The sequence below is a fragment of the Boleophthalmus pectinirostris genome, unplaced genomic scaffold (genome assembly GCF_026225935.1).
Source record: "Boleophthalmus pectinirostris isolate CB_2022bp ecotype Guang Dong unplaced genomic scaffold, ASM2622593v1 HiC_scaffold_1, whole genome shotgun sequence".
NCBI lineage: Eukaryota > Metazoa > Chordata > Actinopteri > Gobiiformes > Gobiidae > Boleophthalmus > Boleophthalmus pectinirostris.
The window spans coordinates 21,585,242-21,604,617 of NW_026570970.1; the positions used below are offsets into that span (position 1 = coordinate 21,585,242).

General features: G+C 39.5%; 1 protein-coding gene across 1 annotated transcript in view; it reads left to right on the forward strand.

The window, feature by feature from the left end:
- satb2 (SATB homeobox 2) overlaps positions 1-17,142 on the forward strand; it is a 35,500-nt gene extending 18,358 nt beyond the window's left edge. Inside the window, 11 exon segments of the mRNA XM_055153437.1 lie at positions 371-494; positions 1,481-1,583; positions 1,688-1,738; positions 1,810-1,966; positions 1,968-2,391; positions 2,884-3,093; positions 3,254-3,340; positions 4,041-4,193; positions 6,686-6,880; positions 14,466-14,639; positions 14,880-17,142. Coding sequence (XP_055009412.1) covers positions 371-494; positions 1,481-1,583; positions 1,688-1,738; positions 1,810-1,966; positions 1,968-2,391; positions 2,884-3,093; positions 3,254-3,340; positions 4,041-4,193; positions 6,686-6,880; positions 14,466-14,639; positions 14,880-15,449 — 2,248 coding nt within the window. The 3' untranslated portion in view covers positions 15,450-17,142.
- The last annotated feature ends 2,234 nt before the right edge of the window (positions 17,143-19,376 follow it).

Genomic DNA, 19,376 nt, shown 5'->3' on the forward strand with positions numbered 1-19,376 from the left:
GAATTAAGCATATCTATCACATTTGAAAGCCCCAATTTAGAAATAGTAAAGTTAAAGGCTCCATTGGGGATTTATCTATTATCTGTATTCGTAAGAGCAGGCTTGTGTGCCAATAACTCTCACTCAGTCCCAAGCTGTGACTGAAGCGTGTTCGATTGTCAGATAAGATCAGATAAACTCCAGATGAAAATATTATTGTTGTTATTCTGTTGGAACATGCCACCACATTTGTTTACATGTGCGAGCTTGTTTCCATAGCAGTACATGATGGAGCATTGTCAGAAAATATTTCATATCAGGAAAAAAATTTTATTTAAAAAGCGAATATGAAAGTTAGATATGACAAACAATCATTTTTGTTTTTTTGCAGTTTTTCAAAGTTGGAGGACCTTCCGTGTGAACAGTGGAATCATGCCACTGTCAGAAACGCTCTCAAGGAGCTTCTGAAAGAAATGAACCAAAGCAGCCTGGCCAAAGCCTGTCCCCTCTCACAGGTAACATTCTGATTTCAATAGTAAAATTTAAAGAAAGCTTCTAAATAGCAGCAATTATAACTGTAAGTGCTGAGCAAGAATATATTGTACAATAAGAGTTAGCTTTTAAAATGTTGAAATCATTCGGTACACATTTTTTAAGTTCAGAAACATAAACTGGTGCTTTATAAAAAAAAATCTGGTCAAGGGTGCCAAACGTTTTGCTTGGAATGTTCCAGAAAATGGCAACTCATCTTTCTTGATGAAAGAAGCAGGTGGCAGACCCTCCACTAAAAACACACGTAATGTACCTTTAACATCAGAGTGAAGACTGAAAGATGAACTGCTAAACTAATACAGAATCCCGTGCAGTTCAGAACATGTTTGCAGAGATCTAAACTACAGGGTTAGCAGGTCACACACATCATTTACGATTTGCTCATTTGGATTTGATTGATTAAAGTTGCAGCTCTACATTTGTCTTATTGATAAGTCTGACTGTGCAGTAAGTGAGGAGGCTGTTGTATCCCAGATGCATGTTAAGCCACATCCTGGGCCCATAACGACTTGTATGTGAGATTTATGCCTGTGTTTAAATGGAGCACTAGTGGGGTGTTGATCGCAGAATCAATTGCTAGCATATGCGCGTGTGGCTGGAGATTCCCTCTCTGCGCCGCACTGCCTCAGCTTTCCATGGGTGGCTTCCAGTCATGATTAATGTTTGTCTATTGCTATTGTGAGTGTGTGTGTGGCCATCTATTTATTACATTATAGGGATGTAAAATGTTTACATAGCTACATGCCCCATAGGAACAAATTCACTTCTCCAAAACCTAAATCATTACATTCAAGAGCAAAGAGGAGTTTTTATTTTTTATTTATTTTGTGGTAAGTGCATACATAGTAAATGCTAAGTGATGTTTTTCTGTATGTTTCGAAGATAGTGCTTAGTTTGTGGATGTCATGATATGATATTTGTCTTAAACAGTCTCTTCTCTTCTTGTCAGAGTATGATATCCTCCATAGTCAACAGTTCCTACTATGCCAATGTCTCGATAGCCAAATGTCAAGAGTTTGGTCGCTGGTACAAGAAATTCAAAAAAATTAAAGGTAAGCTCATACATGTGATTATGTTATAGATAACTATATAGTTCTGGTATTGACACTCATTCCAAATAGACTGTATAAATATTGTTTTTTTCTGTGTTAAGCAGTGGATTATCTGGAGAAGATGTGGTCTGGGCGTGAGCATGCTGACATCAAAAGTAAGCTAATTAATGTGTATTAAACTGTGTTGTTTTGGAGCTCTCATCTAACTGTTTTTATTGCCCCACAGTTGAGAGAGATAGTGTAGCAGACTTCTGTGTGGTGGGACAGCGGCCCCCTCCTCACCTGGCTGGCCTGGCTCAGCTCGGACACTTGGGAGCAGGGAGTCCTCTGCTCAAAGGAGGATCAGAGGTACAGAGCCCCACACAACCACAACCTCCTGCCCCCCCCTCCTCAGCAGCCTTCTCCCCATGGGCCGCTGCACCACGGTGGGCCTCTGCGCTCAGGACAGGTGCCTCCTCCTCCCCCTCCTCCTGGAGCCCTGCAGCCCCTGCTGGGCCCAGGTGGGCTCCTGTCCCCCCAGCTCTCCCCTCAGCTGGTGCGGCAGCAGCTCGCCATGGCACATCTCATCAACCAGCAACTGGCCGTGAGCCGCCTGCTCGCCCATCAGCACCCTCAGGCCATCAACCAACAGTTCCTCAACCACCCACCCATTCCCCGAGGCTCCGCAAAGACATCGGGTGACCACCTGGGCAGTAACCCCTCCGCCTCAGAGGTGTCCGCCGATATCTACCAGCAAGTCCGGGATGAGCTGAAGAGGGCCAGTGTGTCCCAAGCAGTGTTCGCACGTGTGGCTTTCAACCGGACACAGGTAAACCACTGTCTCTACACTCATTTACTCTAAAGATAATGTTTTCACTGAAAATATATGCAAGCACTGTATGATGGTTTAAGTAACACAGGGTGGGATGCATTTCATAACAATGCACTTAATCTTTATTTCAAAACTTCAACGATACCAAATACCCAAAACTATAGTGGTAAATGCAGTTGGATGAAATATTACATGATGCTAATAGCTAATTTGTCATAAAGCACCTGTGTTGAGCGGAAGCGTAGCAGGACATCGAGTTGGATCATTTAGTCTTGTTTCCCGCCCTCACAAACACAAACACCTGATGTAATCATGCTGTGATGGTTACTGCACGCCCCATTAGACCAATGTGATAAAAGGAGATAACCTTGCGGCCAGGTGCTGCTGGTGCGTCACTGTACAGTGTCTAATTCAGCACCTGTGTATTAGTGAGGCCTGTGCTCATCAGTGCATGTGAGTGCATGTGATCCTGTGGTGTGTGCTGTCCAGGGCCTGTTATCAGAAATCCTCAGAAAAGAAGAGGACCCCCGCACGGCCTCACAGTCTCTGCTGGTGAATCTCAAAGCCATGCAGAACTTCCTGAACCTGCCTGAGGGCGAGCGAGACCGCATCTACCAGGAGGAGAGAGAGAGGACCATGAACCCCTCAGTGGGACTGCCTGCCTCCAACTCAAACTCAACTGGGCCAAGAATGTCACAGGTAGCACCTCCTATGTAATACAGCCATCTGACCACTGCAAAGTGGATGAAACTAAAGCCTTCTGCCTCTTGCGCAGAGTAAGATGTGCTTTGAAAATGAGTTCAAACAGCTGAATGGTGCTTTATATCTAATGAATTCTCCTTATGTTTCGTGTGCGTAGAAAGTGTGGGAGAGGAGCTTGGACGACCAGATAAACCCTGATACCTGGGCCTCCATTTGGAAGAACAAGACTAAGATATCCAACTCGGTACATTATCTTCTATCTGTAACTTGGCATCAGAGTAGACCACAGCAGCCATCTTAAACAAATTCCATTTCTAATGGAAAAAAAACCAACTTGAAAGCTATCATAGACTATACTGTAAACACAAAGACATTATACAGTATTTGGGAAGTCTTATGTACACACAACAATTTAGCATTGTCAGTGATAAGCAGTGCTCTGTGATGTCAGGGCAATGCCCATTCAAGGCTATAGCTGAATATGGGAGCCACTCTTATTATGTCTATGAAAAATTATCTTAGCATCGTTTACTGGGAATGTAAGCTCACTGGCCTGTACTCGTCTTGTGGACAACATCAAACAGTGTGTATACAAACATTCAGAGGGCCAATACATGTTCATTCAAATCAAAACTAGAAAGAGGACAAAAGAAAAGGACTTAATGACTTTGATCTGTAAACTAAACTAGTGCAGTCTGATGTGCTCATATGTGGAGCAGCCATGTCTGTTTGGTCTGATCCTGTGCTGATAACATCACCTCATGTATGTAAACAGGAGAGGCCCTTCTGATTAGGACTCACTTTGTAATATATACTGTATGTAATGCATCCTTTAATGATCACTTTAAGTGCTTTTATGTTATTCCCTGTAACTTATCTCAAACAGGAATCTTAAAACATTTTATATCTGTAACATTTGTACTTGGTCACTTTGTTTTGTGTAGCCAAAGCAGCCTGGCTCAGGATCAGACCTGCCCATAAAGCTCGAGTCTTTGGTCAACATTACCTCAGGCATCTATGAGGAGATTCAGCAGGAGATGAAGAGGGCCAAGGTGTCTCAAGCACTCTTCGCAAAAGTGGCCGCCAACAAGAGTCAGGTACAAGGTTTTATTCTCATTAACAATCTCAACTCAACCCGTGGCTCAAAATTACTTTAAAATACATCTATGTTTTCATGGAGAAAGTTAGTTTTCTAGTCCTTCGTACTGGGTGTGGGTAAGATAAAGTTTACTCATCTAAAATATTGCTAAATATATCTGAGAAAAGCATTTGGTTAAAAAACATGACCAAAACATTATTTGGGTATACGATGACAATGTTTGACTAGGCCTGTTATGATAATTACTATATCAGCTCCAAAATATATAAGCTGGAGCAGTATTTTTGGGGGGATCATTATTTATCATGTGTACTTTTTCTTTGTGCTACTAGGAATTTTATTTATTTTTATTATTTTTTGACTATAAGATAAGATTCTGCTATTTATTTATTGCAGCTCATGACAATATTGTATATTAAGAATATTTGTTGTGGTTTAAATATGCTTTTGGGTTATTGTGTTAAAGTGGCATAAATTGGTTTCAGAATTATTGTTATCATCAATATTTACTTAAGCAATATATTATTATATATAATACTTCAATTTTTTTTTTTTTTATCGTAACAGGCCTATATGGTTGACAATAGCACTAGCTATGTACTCAAAATATCATAACATTATTTTATATAAACGGGCACTGCACCAGATGCGCGTATTATCTTTGCGACATACTCTTCTGCACAAGAAAATTAGATAATAACACCTAAATAGAGAAACAACTCTCACTCAAGTTGGTGCAGAATAAACCTGCAGAAACGATGTGTATATCAAGATATGAACAAGAAGAACTTTCTCAAGCACATGCCAGTCACACCCTGCACTAAACCTTTTCCATCAATCTGTCAGAGCACGTTGTAAAACTGGAAACACATTGTCAAATGAGTCCAGCATGCTGATGAGAAGTAAACGAGACACAGGGCCAAAGCATGTGGAGGTGCACCGGGCTTGTATTGTTCAGGCTGTTCATTTATTTGTGCTGATTTTAGATTTCTACTATGTATTTGCAGTAATCCCAAATATCATGTGCTACTGATATAGTCTTTTGTATGTACATATTGCTATTATTCACTTTTTTGGATTATGTTTTTGTTACCATTTCAGTATTATGTTTTGTCTGGTTGATCTGTACAGCTGAACATTTACATCTGTTTAGTCCTGACCTCTGCATCCTTTTCTACTATATCAATTATAGAGTATATTTCCTCCTTCCCTACCTTTATATAGTATCTAATAATAATACAATCTTTTTGTTTAATTTCAATCACCAATCTCCACCATTTAGAATTGTCACTACCTCCTACTGTACTGTATATTCATAACATCTAGGTTTATTAACCATTTAGTATAACATAATAGATGTGGAAAAGATAACAATTGTAGTTGATGGAGTACGGCTCATATCCATTCTTATGTATTTTAGCTTAGGCATGTTAAAGTAGCATGAGTTAGCGTCTGTAAGCGTGACAAAGTTGGGGTTTCTATACATGTTTGCGGGTGTGTGTGGTTAGGGCTGTCCCTTAGGTTTTGGTGGGTCTGGAGGTCATGGCTCAATGCACCCATCTGCTGCAGCTGGCCACAAAGACAGAGAGCGAGAGAGAGAGAGAGGCAGAGAAAGAGAGGGAAATAGAAAGAGAGAGAAACAAGGGAGTGTGAGATGATCAGGCTATTAGCAGTGCACGCTGCCCGAGGTGGCTGGGTGAACACAACAGCTGGTGTCACAAACCAAGCCAGTCTAGCAGATATAATTGAATCTTCTCTAGCGCCTGTCTTCTCTTTTCTGTCATCCCACACTTGAAACATTTATAATTTTTACATTTTAATCACCTTAAAGTCTGGTAATATCTTATGCAGACTTGTATTAGCATCTAATCATGTTACAAAGTTTTAACACACACATTTTAATTCAGCCTCCCTCTTCATAGTACATTTTTAGACAAAACAGATTACGGCAAATAAAAGTACAGTTACAAGATTAAAACAGAACTCAATTACAAGTACTGCTGCCAAAACTATAAAAAGTACTCAAAACTCCAAAGTCCTCTAGTTACTTTTTAATATGGTTTTAGTATAACTTTAGATCAATCTTTTGGGCACTTGTTGATTGAATAAACAGTTTAAAGCTGAAAGTTGTTAAAAGTCTCAATCTGCGTATGCTCATATCTTTTTGCAATCACAGTAGGCAATGCAGTACTGTTATGTGAGTTAATAGAGACAATGGAGAAACAATTGGGACTCAGTAACTAGTGATTTTAAATGTAGCTGCTTACTTAGATAGAGTCATGTTTTAAAATCTATATAAAAAACTTGTTACCCTAAAAAATTACTGTAACCTGAGTAGATGTAATAAGTATCCACCCTTGCATATAACAATATTTTATACCTCCACTGCAATAATCCCAGCACCTCTTACTCCTATTTCACGGCATCCACAAATCTGACATTAAAAGGTGAAATCACCCTGATCCTGATGCAGTTGTTCTTACGGTGCAGGGCTGGCTGTGTGAGCTGCTGAGGTGGAAGGAAAATCCCAGCCCAGAGAACAGGACTCTATGGGAGAATCTGTGCACCATCCGCAGGTTCCTCACTCTGCCCCAGCCTGACCGCGACCTGGCCTATGAGGAGGAGTCCCGCCACCAGCACTCCGAGAGGCTGCACACGGTACTGCACCTGCCCCAAGACCCACAGGTGAGAATCAGAACCTCAACTCTGAGTTTATGGCAATCTGCATAGGAACCTGCAAAAAAATCTCTCTCAAAATATAACCTATGTATGTATTAGTAGGAGCTGGCGATATTGACAGAAAATGAATATGTAACTTTTGCTTTGTCCTGATAAATACAATCATATTATAATTTTGTAATGTGGCAAAATGTGTCTCACAAAAGAAATGTGCCATAATATTAATCATGTTTGACTTTTCAATTTCAACCATTATTTGAAAGATTATACTGAAACTTTTGTATATGTGTTAGCCATACAACTAATTAACCATGATGATTTGTGTTCATGTATCCCAGCTAAAAATATGTGGAACAGTAAATCGGAGCAATAATTTAACTTTAAAGGCCCTATACCTGACTTTCCTTTCATTTTCCAAAAAGCTGTTTACTCCATTTGGTATATTGTAAAAGGAAAAAAATAATAATAATTTGCTTATATATTTTAAAATACATGTGTTGGATGACAACTGTGAGAAAGTAATTGCTGAGTTAGATAAGCGATGTGGCTAGATGAGAATCATGCAAAAACAACAACCTGTGATAATCCCAGAGAGTCTTTTCACTGTCATGGTTCAACCTCAGAGCGAGAGAAGAAAAGTAGGTGGAGCTAATCAGATACAGGCCCTTTAAACAACATTAGACCTCCTGCTCGTCTTAATTTTGGACCAATTGCATTTAGAGAATAGTATTCAGTTGACCGCACAAACCACACCTGTAAATATGAATTCCTCATAACATCTCTCTCCTTCTGACTGTAAGGAGTTGTGTTTGATCTCTGTGTGTGTGCCCGCCTGTTTGTGTGTGTGTGCGTGCCCTGGTGGAGCGTAGAATAAACACTGCAGCTGGGTGGTGTGGCACTGGAGGAAATGCCCCATTAGTTTTTGAGGAGGATTAGAAGCAGAGATGGGGGCTCTGGGGCACTGCTCCAGGGCAAGAACAATCATCTGATGGACATACACAGTCCTCTGGATTCATTTCAGCTGTGCTCGAATTTGGGTTTAATAATTAACTTTTGATGGGTAGTACTCTTGCAGATGTACTAATTACCAAGTACTAATTTGATTGTAATTTATTTTTCTGAAGAAACCCACACTCAAGTAATTTTAAGAGAAAAAATATAAGCATTATAATAAGACGCAGTCATGCACTAAACACTATACAATCATAACATATCATAATTCACATGGCATAGAAACAAAAATGGCTGTTTTGATATATATAATGACTGTATTCATTAGTATATTACTGTATTTCTGCCAAAAAGATTGACACTTATTTAGTTTCCAGTTTGAACTTAAAGTGCTGACATTCAGCGATGTTAATATCTTCACCACACATTCCCAAGCCGTAGTATACTGTGAAAACATTTGGTCAGGTTTTGTGAAAAACCCTTTTAAGAAATACATTCAAAACAACTGTTGTAAACACAACTGTTTTCATTGGTTACGCATGGGGAAGAACGTCTGTTTTTATTAGTACTGAAGGAGAGGAAACAAAGACAGTAGCAAAAGGGAGGTCAAACCACACGTCGGATCTTTACACAGGGATTGTAATCCCAGGTCACCCGGTGGAGAGCTTCCCAGCAGCCCACCCTGCTCCACAAGCCTATTATATCCCACATATAGTACATGCCACAAACTATAAATCAGAACCAGGCTGCAACTTCCCGTTAAGCATCTCCGAACTTGTTTTTCACTGGCCCCGCCCACTTCGCCTTCCCATTCTTGTATTAGAGTCAGTGATGGGAAGACGCAGAGGAAGCTGTGGTGGCACCATTAACACATTCCTCCTCTCACACTCCTCGGCAAAAAGACTAAAAATAAAGTTTACTCCCGTGTCAGCCATCTTGGATCCAAACCACACTAGGAGATGAGCTGCGGTAGTGATTTATTAATGGGAATGAGGTGTGCATACAAGTATATAAATATAAATACGGCCTTTTTGCCCTGCCCCTGTCCCCGGCCCAACCTCAGGCTCCAGCCGGCCTGCCACCATAGACCACACATGTGTCCCATCTGCCACACAGGCATTCACACTCACCCCAGCTAACACTGATAGTAACATGAGCACTGCTGCACTGCTTCTGGGACAGATATAAGGTAGTGTCTCACCAGCAATCTGACCAGAACTGAAGAAGCCGCTTGTGACGTAATGTCTTCACTCTCAAACTATTGTCCAGTTGGCAGAATTTAATTTTTCATTTGGTTTATAGCCAGGCAGACAGCAATCGGCACTTACCATAACTTTATAACAATCTTAAATTTAACAAAATGTAAAAAATGACAAGACCTATTAGATAAAGGGTGATAATGGGGGGTGGGAGGGTTTCTGTGTTGCATGTGGCTAACCTCAGTAGCATTGCTTTGTGTCGTAGCTGGCACTGCCCTGTGGTGCACTGTTTGGCTGTATGTACATTGTGTTGCTTTTGCAGAGAGTCCCACAGCTGATTTGGCCAAGTCTGTAGTTATAAATAATTAGTGTATTGCCTTATTTTTTTCACATGCATCTTTTCATACTGTATGTGGTGTGGTGTTTTTTTTTGTTTTTGTTTTTGTTTTACTGTGGTGGACAGTCCAAGAATGGTGCACTAAAACAAGAGCTATATCTTTTGCAGTTTTAACAGTCACAACATATTTTTACCTCAAAATAGAAATATGCCAAGTAATGTTTCTAGTAAATTTATTCAGCTTTTACTCAGTTTTATGTGCACTTGGTATTTATTGATTTAAGTACATCCAAGGCCTCTCATAATTAAATGTAATTCATAGAAAACCAAGAAATACCTAAAATGACTGAATACTCATAATTTGCAGTGAGTAATTTTCAAATAGCATCTCTAAGCCGTCCATTAGCACGCTATTATGTGCTTACCAATAATGTCCCATAAAGTATTCTGGCATGCTGCGGACAGTGATTTGGACCACAGATTAATAAATCTTAATGAAACTATTCACTAAGGCCTGACTGTGACTCCCTGTGCGTCCTGGTGGCCTGTTTTATCGTCACTGGGTGGGGTGTAGGCTCTCTGCAAAACCACAATTAACTTAATTGTTTAATTGCAGATAAAGGGAGTGAATACCACACACATCTCGAAGGAAAAAGAGTCACAAGCAGATGTCAGTACATTCTAATCCTATAGCACAGGAAGGCAGAGGCACAGCACTGACCTCAGTAATGTGTTTGTATCAAGAAGCATGATTTGACAAAACATGTACTGAGTCATTTGCTCTCTGTCCACAAATTATGAAACCACTTATACAATACAATCCACATTCACATTTCCAAGCCACAATACATAGCAGATTTGGTTGTATTATTGTCAGCATATATACAGTATTTCCATTAAAATGCTATGTTTTAAATGGCCCATATTACACTATTTTCTGATCTATGTCATGTTGTTTCCTCATCACCAACATACCTGGAGTTATGTTTTGTTTCATTCATACATGTTTAACACACAAACCCTGCATATGTAGGCTGAGTTCTTCTCTGAAACACATGTGCTTTCACATGATAACACAGTAAGTGCTCCACTGTGTTTTTAAACTCCATACATCTTCAGTAGAATCATTTGGACAACTATGGAATTGCCAATCTCCACTGAACTAAAGGTAAAAGGTAGCTCATAACTTGAAAACTACCACTTCATGACATCACAAGGGGAACAGAATATTTTGAGACATTTGAAACAAAACAGGGTATGTTTTTGAGGAGGTAACAAGATTATAATATGGCTTAAAGCTCACAAGACTCAATATTGTGCCTCTTTGTATTGTGCCTTTAAGAAATGTCCGGGTATTGATTGATATGGGCATATTCTCAAATCTCAAATATTAATATAGTAAAAAGGACTAAACTGTCCATTTCTAATCCAACCTGACTTAACTTAACCCAAACTTTTATTATTTTTATTATAAGATTGCCTTCCACAAGATGAAAGTATATGTATCTTTAATAGGCTTGGATACACTCCAGTCACTTCAACCAAAAGGAATAATCTTACAAATTGTTTCAGTTGCAGTGAAAGAAGTAGCAGAAGTAATCAAGTATATACTTAATTAGTGCTTTTTACTTCATACAAAATGTATTCTTTTTAAGTAACATCATGCTTTTAATTAAGCACGTACTACTTATTCCTCCTTTGCTGCAGCGCATGTATAATACAAACAAAACACACTCAAATTAACAGAAAAGGTGAAGTCATGCACAAAACTGAGAAGTGATTTTCTGACTTCATTACATATTTATCTGTGTGTTAATGGCGTCCCCGGTGGTCGCAGTCTCTCCCCACTCCAGCCGCACAAAAACACAGTGAACCCGAGAGAAGGCCCACGAGGATCACAGCTCATTAAGGAGAGGATGAATACTTTATCATGTATAATTCTTTCATAATTCTGTGCCATAATTTGCTTTGATTTGAAAGAAAACTAGTTCTTTAATACAGCTTTATTTGAATTTAATGAGGGCGATTTCAACAGGAGAAAGTTGGCTTAAGTTATAGATACAGAGTTATTTTAAGTTGAAGAAATGTATATGATGTTTTTAGCTTTTATAAAACATCTGTGATGTGTTTTGTTTTGTTGAGCTTCATTAATAATTGGTTTACTGAATAAAATGTGTTGAATTAAATGCAATTGTTTGCCAAAAGAATAGACTCTAAAATTACCATGTTTTGTATTTTTTGTCTTCCTTTTTTACCAACTAAATATATACTTTGTCATGTTTAATTTCTTTCGGAGGAAAGGCAGAAAGTGGTTGGAATAATTTACAAAGGCAGTCCCAAGTTTGTTGAATGACCTTTTGGCAAATGACATACTGCCACCACTCTGGCCGAGGTTCAGTCCCCGCTGTGAGCATGACTGGACTGAACTCCTCAGACTGGTGCTTTTAGTGAAGGAGGAAATATGGAAAATAGTAATGGTGCTGAAGACCAGACCAAAAGGTGTACTGCACAGTTCAACCATATCCAACTCAAATAGCTTTAATTAATAATCCATATTCTGTACCACTTAATGATAACTACACCTTATTTACCCTTGAAAAAACATGAACACCTGACTCACAATTCATACACACTTAATTAATAATGAATAAATAGTTCTCAGGCTTGATTAGTACTTAATTAAGAGCTTAGCAGTTAGGTTTCCGTAGTAGTTACTAACCCTCTATCATTACCCAATACCATTTACTTTTATTTTAGTACTGTACTTAAATGGATATTTGGAGTAATTCATCAAATTGAATAAACATTGTATGAGCACTTTTGGGGGGTATGTAAAAATAGACATGTATAAAGTGTATTTCTGGCACAGAGTGAGTGAAGTGTTTAGGGAAAGGGATTGTGGGTAGTGGAGGTGGAGGGGTGAATCCTGGCATTCAGTGGTTTAGGGCTGATTTGGACATGGAGTCATGTTGACTTGGCAGAGGCCCACTTCATTAGTGTCCTGATGCATTAGACCTGACTGAAGGAGGGAGGAGGAGGAGGGCAGGGGCAGAAAGATGGCCGACAAAAAAGAAAAACTCCCACAGAGAAAAGATATTGAGTGAAAAGTAGCTCCCTGACATCACTATTAGGCCATGACACAGACCAGGCCGGGGCGTGTGGCTGTGTAGCGATCGATCCAAGAGTTTTTCCCGTCAGCCTAAATCAGTCCAGGAATGACGGGGGTCTGCAGTGAGGGGTCCAAGTTTCACAACCCATTCCTATTTACCACCAATTTAGTTATTAAGTGCCTGGCTGTACTTTTGAATGTGAATGCTTGTGGCTGTGTGGTCCTCATTAGCCCCGGGACAGATTAGGGATTTTCAAGCATGTTTGCCTCTGGATTATGTTGGTATTACTCTATATATGACTAGCACTGCGCATAAAAGACGAGACGTGGGAGAGAAAAAATAACCAGAAACTCAAAGCTAAAAATGCTCTGGATTCCTGTAAATTGTCCGTCCCCCAGTAAAACATAAAGCCCTTGTGAATAAAATTGGAGCGATTTCATGGTTTGGCCTGCCCTCAATATTATTTAAGTAATACCCTGTTATTATTGAATAGAGGGGGAGTAAAACGAATGACTATTATCTTTATGTGGGTCCTTTAATTTTAATGCACCACAGATTTATAGCTGGGCATTCCAGTGGGAGGCCCCTCCCTGCTGTTAAAGCAGAGGGCGGGACACAACCACAGCGCTCTCACAACAGCCACGAGACCTCCGACAAACAAGTCCCCATGTTCTCTGTTCTCCTCCAACACTTCGCCTTGGCCACCATTATTGTCACTTATCAGACTACAAGCACGACTACTGCTCTAGTGCTCACATGTTTCTAAAAGGACTTTAACTATTATGCATGCTTATTTACTTTTCAACCTGCATGTCTTCTGTAGGTTAGTGAAATGTATGATTAAAATTAAAAGTATATTTTGAAGAAAAAAATACATACAGTATTCATGTGATCCAGCCACAAAAAACCCATATTGCAACTCTTTTTTTTTTTAAATGGTTGAGCTTTTTATTTCAAGTTGGTGTATATAATTTGATCAGGAATTTTAATAATCTATTAAGGGCCACAAAGTTCTTATCTTGAATCTTATCTGACCAAAATCTAAATAAGTCTAATTCTTTGCTTTAATAACTGGTGATAAATTCCAGTGTCCTCAGTCCCCCTCTCCACTTAGACCTATTAGTTTGGTATGGACCGGTTAAACAGTAATGGGGTGTCAAAAGCCCGTAAATGAGACACTTCCTGGCTGGCTGGTGGTTGGCGTTTCACTAGAGCTAATCTTATACACATTAGGTCAAAGGTAGAGTGGACAGAGGAGCCTTGGATCTGCTTAATAGACTGTGACAGTGTGCGGGCTGCAACACATTTCTCAACCTGCAGAGCTGTGTGGCTACTGTGTGACCAAGGCCACTGGGGTTGTAGGGTCCAATCTAGTGTCATACTACAATTTCAAACTCAATGTGGATATTAAGGAAAAGGCATGTTACTCAATACTGATTTTGTTACCCTGATGGCAATAAAAGATGACAATGCAATTAGCCTTTGTTAGGTCCTTAAGCAGGACACTTCACCCACATGAACGTGGTGTGCATGAGTCTTAGTGGTGGTTGTAGGGGCAGCCCTTCTTTCGTCAGTCTACCAGGGCAGCAGAAGTCTCTTTACCACCCAGTATGCAGTGAATGAAGAATGACTGCAGTGTAGTGCTTTTAGAGGCTTCAAAAAGCCTCAAGCAAGTAAGGCATAAAAATACATTTTTTTAGACAAGAGAACCATTTTAACCCAAAATAATAGAAGTTTCTTTAATATGGTCTAATGCTATTTTGGCTAAAAATATACATTATTATGCATAAATGGGACCCTAACCTACACCTGTTCAAGTGAGCATCTATTTTCAATATTAGTTTTAGTGCTGACTGATTCAAATTTGATCAAACCTAGCTCAATCATAAAATTGCTTTCAACAATGTGTGAATTGAAACAGTCTAAGTAATTGTGTAATGGTGATCAGGGGTCACTGTGCCCCATTAAATCAGCTCTTTCACCTGTCCCCCCAGGCCCTGCACCGGCCGCCCCCTGCCCCTCTGAAGGAGCACTGCCTGTCCCCCATGCGAGAGGAGCCCCTCTCTGCTCCTGTTAGCGACGAAGGGACACAGACAACAGTCACAGCACCACCGACCAACACAGGCGGCAATGCAGGAAGTAACAAGAAGCCCAGGTCACGCACTAAGGTAGTTATCATCAATAAAATGGAAATGGAAATTTTAATTACGGCAAAAAATTGAATGGCCCCAAAATTAGTAAAACTGAATAAGGGGGTTATCAAAGAAGTAATATCCATAGCTCCAAAGACAATGCACCAATATAAGTATTTTCTCTTGCCTTAATGTGAACAGTTGTTTCTTTTCTTGACTACACTTTCAATACAATACATTCTCATGAATAAACTTTTCTTTTTCATTATAATTTAGATTTCTCTCGAAGCCTTGGGGATTCTGCAGAGCTTCATCCAGGACGTGGGTTTGTATCCAGACCAGGAGGCCATCCACACTTTGTCCGCTCAACTGGACCTTCCCAAGCACACCATCATCAAGTTCTTCCAAAACCAGAGGTACCATGTCAAGCACCACGGTCGTCTCAAGGACCTGGGCGAAGGCGCTGCCAGCGGGGGAGTAGATGTTAGCGAATACCGGGAGGAGGAGCTGCTCTCTGGTTCAGAAGATCCAGAGTCCAGTGAAGATGGAGCAGAGGAGATGTACCAGTCCAATGACGCAAATGGTGGGAGTGCGGGAGGAGCACCAGCCTCAGCCAGCACCAACTCGAGTCAGTCATCCAGTGGAGCACAAGAGGAGAGCAAGGACCAGGGGCGACCAGGAGCAGCCATGGGTCCAAGCAGCTCTTCATCTAGTCCCAGAGAGCAAGGTGGCTCAGAGTCACCAACTGTTTTACAAAACCGATCTCATCCACAAGTACAGGAAGCAAATCGGTATCCACAGTTATCCCCATGTCAAATGAGGACCCGCTCCGAGCCCTTAGTATAAATTCCCAATCATCTCATTGAAAGAGCTTTATTTGTTTTGTCTTAAATCTGTCTTAAAGGCAGACATCATGACTGTTCATTGTGGTAAGAGTCAAGTGCTGTACGGACCCCAGATTAGACCAAGCACATTGCACAACCATTTCAGCACTTCACTTTGTTGCAGTCTTTTGTATTTCATTTACAAACAGATGGGGACTAGATGGTCAGGGGCACAGTACTGTACAGTGTCTACACTACCCTTCTAATTTATAATAACTCTGAACTAGGGACTAAAAAGGGAAACACTGCAAAAATAACTGAAATCCTTTTTGATAGTTACCAAAGCAAATCATTTGCCTTTTAACGGTGATTTGCATTAAAGTGGCATATATTTAGTCCTACCTTGCGCAACCTCCTATCTCCATTTATCCAGGCTTGGGACTAGAAAGATCTCATACACTACAGTAAATTAGAAATAGGTCCAAAAGTATCTAGAATAAAATGGTCTGTGAATACATGAAATTGAACTGTGGTGTTGTCAATACCTCAGAAGAGTTCAGCAGGTTTTGGAGGTTGTAACTGTGAGTTTAGACAACCGCTGCTCAAAAACTGACGCTGACAACTCTCCAGGCACTCCAACTCTACTGCAGCATGACACTAGATTTGGCCAATCATCTCAAGTGTGCACCTCACATGGGACACTTCACTATGCTTCAAGACTTAACTGGATTGTGGGACCAAATATTTGTATCCTTGGGAGAAGTGGAAATTGACTGTCCAGAAATCACTACTCCAACATTCTTACAGTCTCACTTCACAAACTGTTAATCAAGCATTTCGGGATGATACCCACTGAGTCATTAGAGAGGATTAAGACTCCTCTCTCTATATAAAAAACGTAAATGTTAAAATATGAGTTGGGCATTGGACTTGATATTGTTTTTAGTAATGTTGCCACCAGACCAGAGGCACTGCGAAGAGAAACTATGATGGACTGAACAAAGGACCAGAAGACAATCAAGTCACTTTATGTGCTAAACGCTTCACTATCCTTGACACTAAATGTTGTCCAGTCTTGTGTCTCACCTACACACTCTTAAACTTCACCTATTTATTGCTATCCATGAATATTATGATTGTTATATTGTTGATGTATTGTTATGATTAATGTCATTTCGTATTATGTTTTATTTCTATGGTCGGTTCAGTTAGACCAATGAGAGTTAAATGGACTGAAGCAGTTACTGACCTATTATTGCATTTTTATCATTTTGGTTAAGACTTTTAAAAAACTGAGCATCTGATGCCGACAATGACAATCTACTCTTTGAGCCATCCATGAAATGTGGCAGGTTGGACTTCACATTAAAATGTATGTAAATATCTATAATGGGATTTATTGTTTATACATTTTGCTCCGTGAAGTGTTTGAGCCAGTGAGAGTGCTGTTGATTTTGTTTCTCTTTTTTGACAGCTCAGTGGAAGATGAGGCATACCAAATCCAATCATGAGTGTTTAAAAGTAGTACAAACTGCTTACTGACTTAGTGTATATCTATGTACCAAACAATATCTGACATTGGGTAGTCATTTTGTCATGCTATCCTGATCGGCTGCTACACATAAAAACCTGCTTTTGAATAAATCAGTCAGATCACACCATACAACGTTATCATCTCCAAGACAGGAATCAGGGTTAAATGCAATTCCAATGAAATCTAGATTCATTCAGTGTTTAAGTGAATAAAAATTGTGAGTTTAAAAACGTTGTCTGTTGTCCTGTTTTCTAAAAACATTAACAGAAGAAGACCATTCTCTGAGCCATATTGTTTTGCTGTAATTGCTCCAATAACTCATGAAATCTAATGAGAGTAGGTGAAAGGGCCACATGAGCCCAAGATTAAGAATGAACAGTGTATTGAGTCACGCAATCTTTACTGCCATGCAATTCATGATGCTTAAAACACTAGTATAGAGAAGAGTACAGTATAGAAACATATCTGTTTGCTGTGAAGAAGGACTGCCAGAGTAGCATAACATTTATGATTTTAGAAAATGTTACTATATGAAGAGTTTATTTGCAAAAACAGATAAGTGCCATTTAAAAGTCATCAGAGGCTTGTAGTTTACTCTTGGCACATTTTTTAAAGCCAAATGTATTTTACTGCTTTTAAAGCATTATTCCATCCCTTATAAATTCCACTATACATTATCATCCTTGACAATATATCTATAAGATAGTAACAAAAAGAAAACAACTTTCTTTCTTTTTTTCCCTTTTTATTTATTTATTTTTTTGAAACAGTGATATCTGTTTTTGCTATTGAACTCTTCATATTTTTGTCCTTACAGAAAGACATGATTAAATGTGTCTGGCAACTACCTGCATGAAACAGATCTAAAATGTGGTATAAAACATAGTAAAAAACACTAAAGAATAAGGCCATCTCGGGACAGTCATAAGCAGAGATACTGCGCACTTCCTCCCATTTGCACTAATGAACTTGGCGTGTGATGAGGCGTATCAAAACTCACTATTTAACCTGTCTCTCGAGGTCTGGCTAGCATTTTGTGACCGAGACTGTTGATTGTATGAAATGAAGTATAGGGTGTAAGCATAAATCATGGAGTACTTATCTATTTCAATTCCACTGTATTTAGTGGAAGTCTGGGAGTCCCCTGCTTAGATTTCTGCCCCTGTGATCTGAACAAAGATAAGCAAAAGAAGATGGAAATATGTATTTAGTGGCAAGAAGCAATATGTTTGTGCCAGTTGTAGTAAAGTAACAGTAATGAAGTATTAGTAGTAGTAGTAACATTTATTCACTAATCACTAATATTTACTTGTTCTGTATATATTGTATATTTTGCAGTTGTGTTTGAAGCATTTGAAGAACTTCTCTCATTTTTTTTGCCTAGAAATATGCCACACGACATTGCACAACTCATTATTTAGTGTGCTTACATACAATGACTATGACAAATAAGTTTTCCCTTTGAACATTTCTACTCTAAAGTCTAACGGCCTTGTCACTGAGAAAGATGTGGCCACATGAACCAAATATTGCTCCATTTGTTCGTGTACACAATCAAAAACAACCCAGAATGGAAAAACACCTCCCAACGCTGTGTTTGGGAAGAGTTTACTGGAAGTCACTGATGACAGTGTTTTCTCTATTGTTTGTTTGTATAAGCAATATGCTCTAAAAGTAATGGAGAGGTGCAGGCTGCCACAGTGGTAACTTTGTCTATGAATAAGTTCTGATTGAAGTCAACATAAATCAAGTTTGGGAGACTATTATGCAAAGTGAAGCTAATAAGTGGCCAACAACACAATCTGAATTTCAATCTTTGTCTCACCTGCCAGAAAACTCCACTGGAAATTGGATTGCAACAGAGGTCTCCATGGAGTGAATTAAAGAATAAACTTCATCAAATCGTGGCTTGGCTTCTTCAAAATTGATAAACACATGGAAATGCATCTTTGCTTTAATGGTCAAAACTCATCAACCTAAAAGCAATCAACAGTATTATGTAAAGCAAAGTTTTTAATACAACAATCTGTATGGAAATGCTTCTCCTTGCTGCATAATCTCAAGATGACAACAGATCACAGACATATTTCATCTGCTATGACAGTTCCTGTAATAGCATTTACAGTCCCAGTCTGTTTTATACAAACTTCTTCTCATTATGCTAAATAAAAGGCATATTAAATCCATAAATATGAGCACGTTACGGGAATATTGGCATGTTTCATGCCACAAGCTTGGCTCCTTTATGCCCAGCACACAGCCTGTGTGTTGCACTGTTTGGTGGAAAAGCACCTCTGGTTTTCATTGTGTACCAGCCGGTCCCTCTCGCCCTCACCTCATCCCTAAATCTCCTAATTCAACTCATTATTCGCTCAATTGGTGGGCTCTAACCCCTCCCGCCTCGGGCCCAAAGAG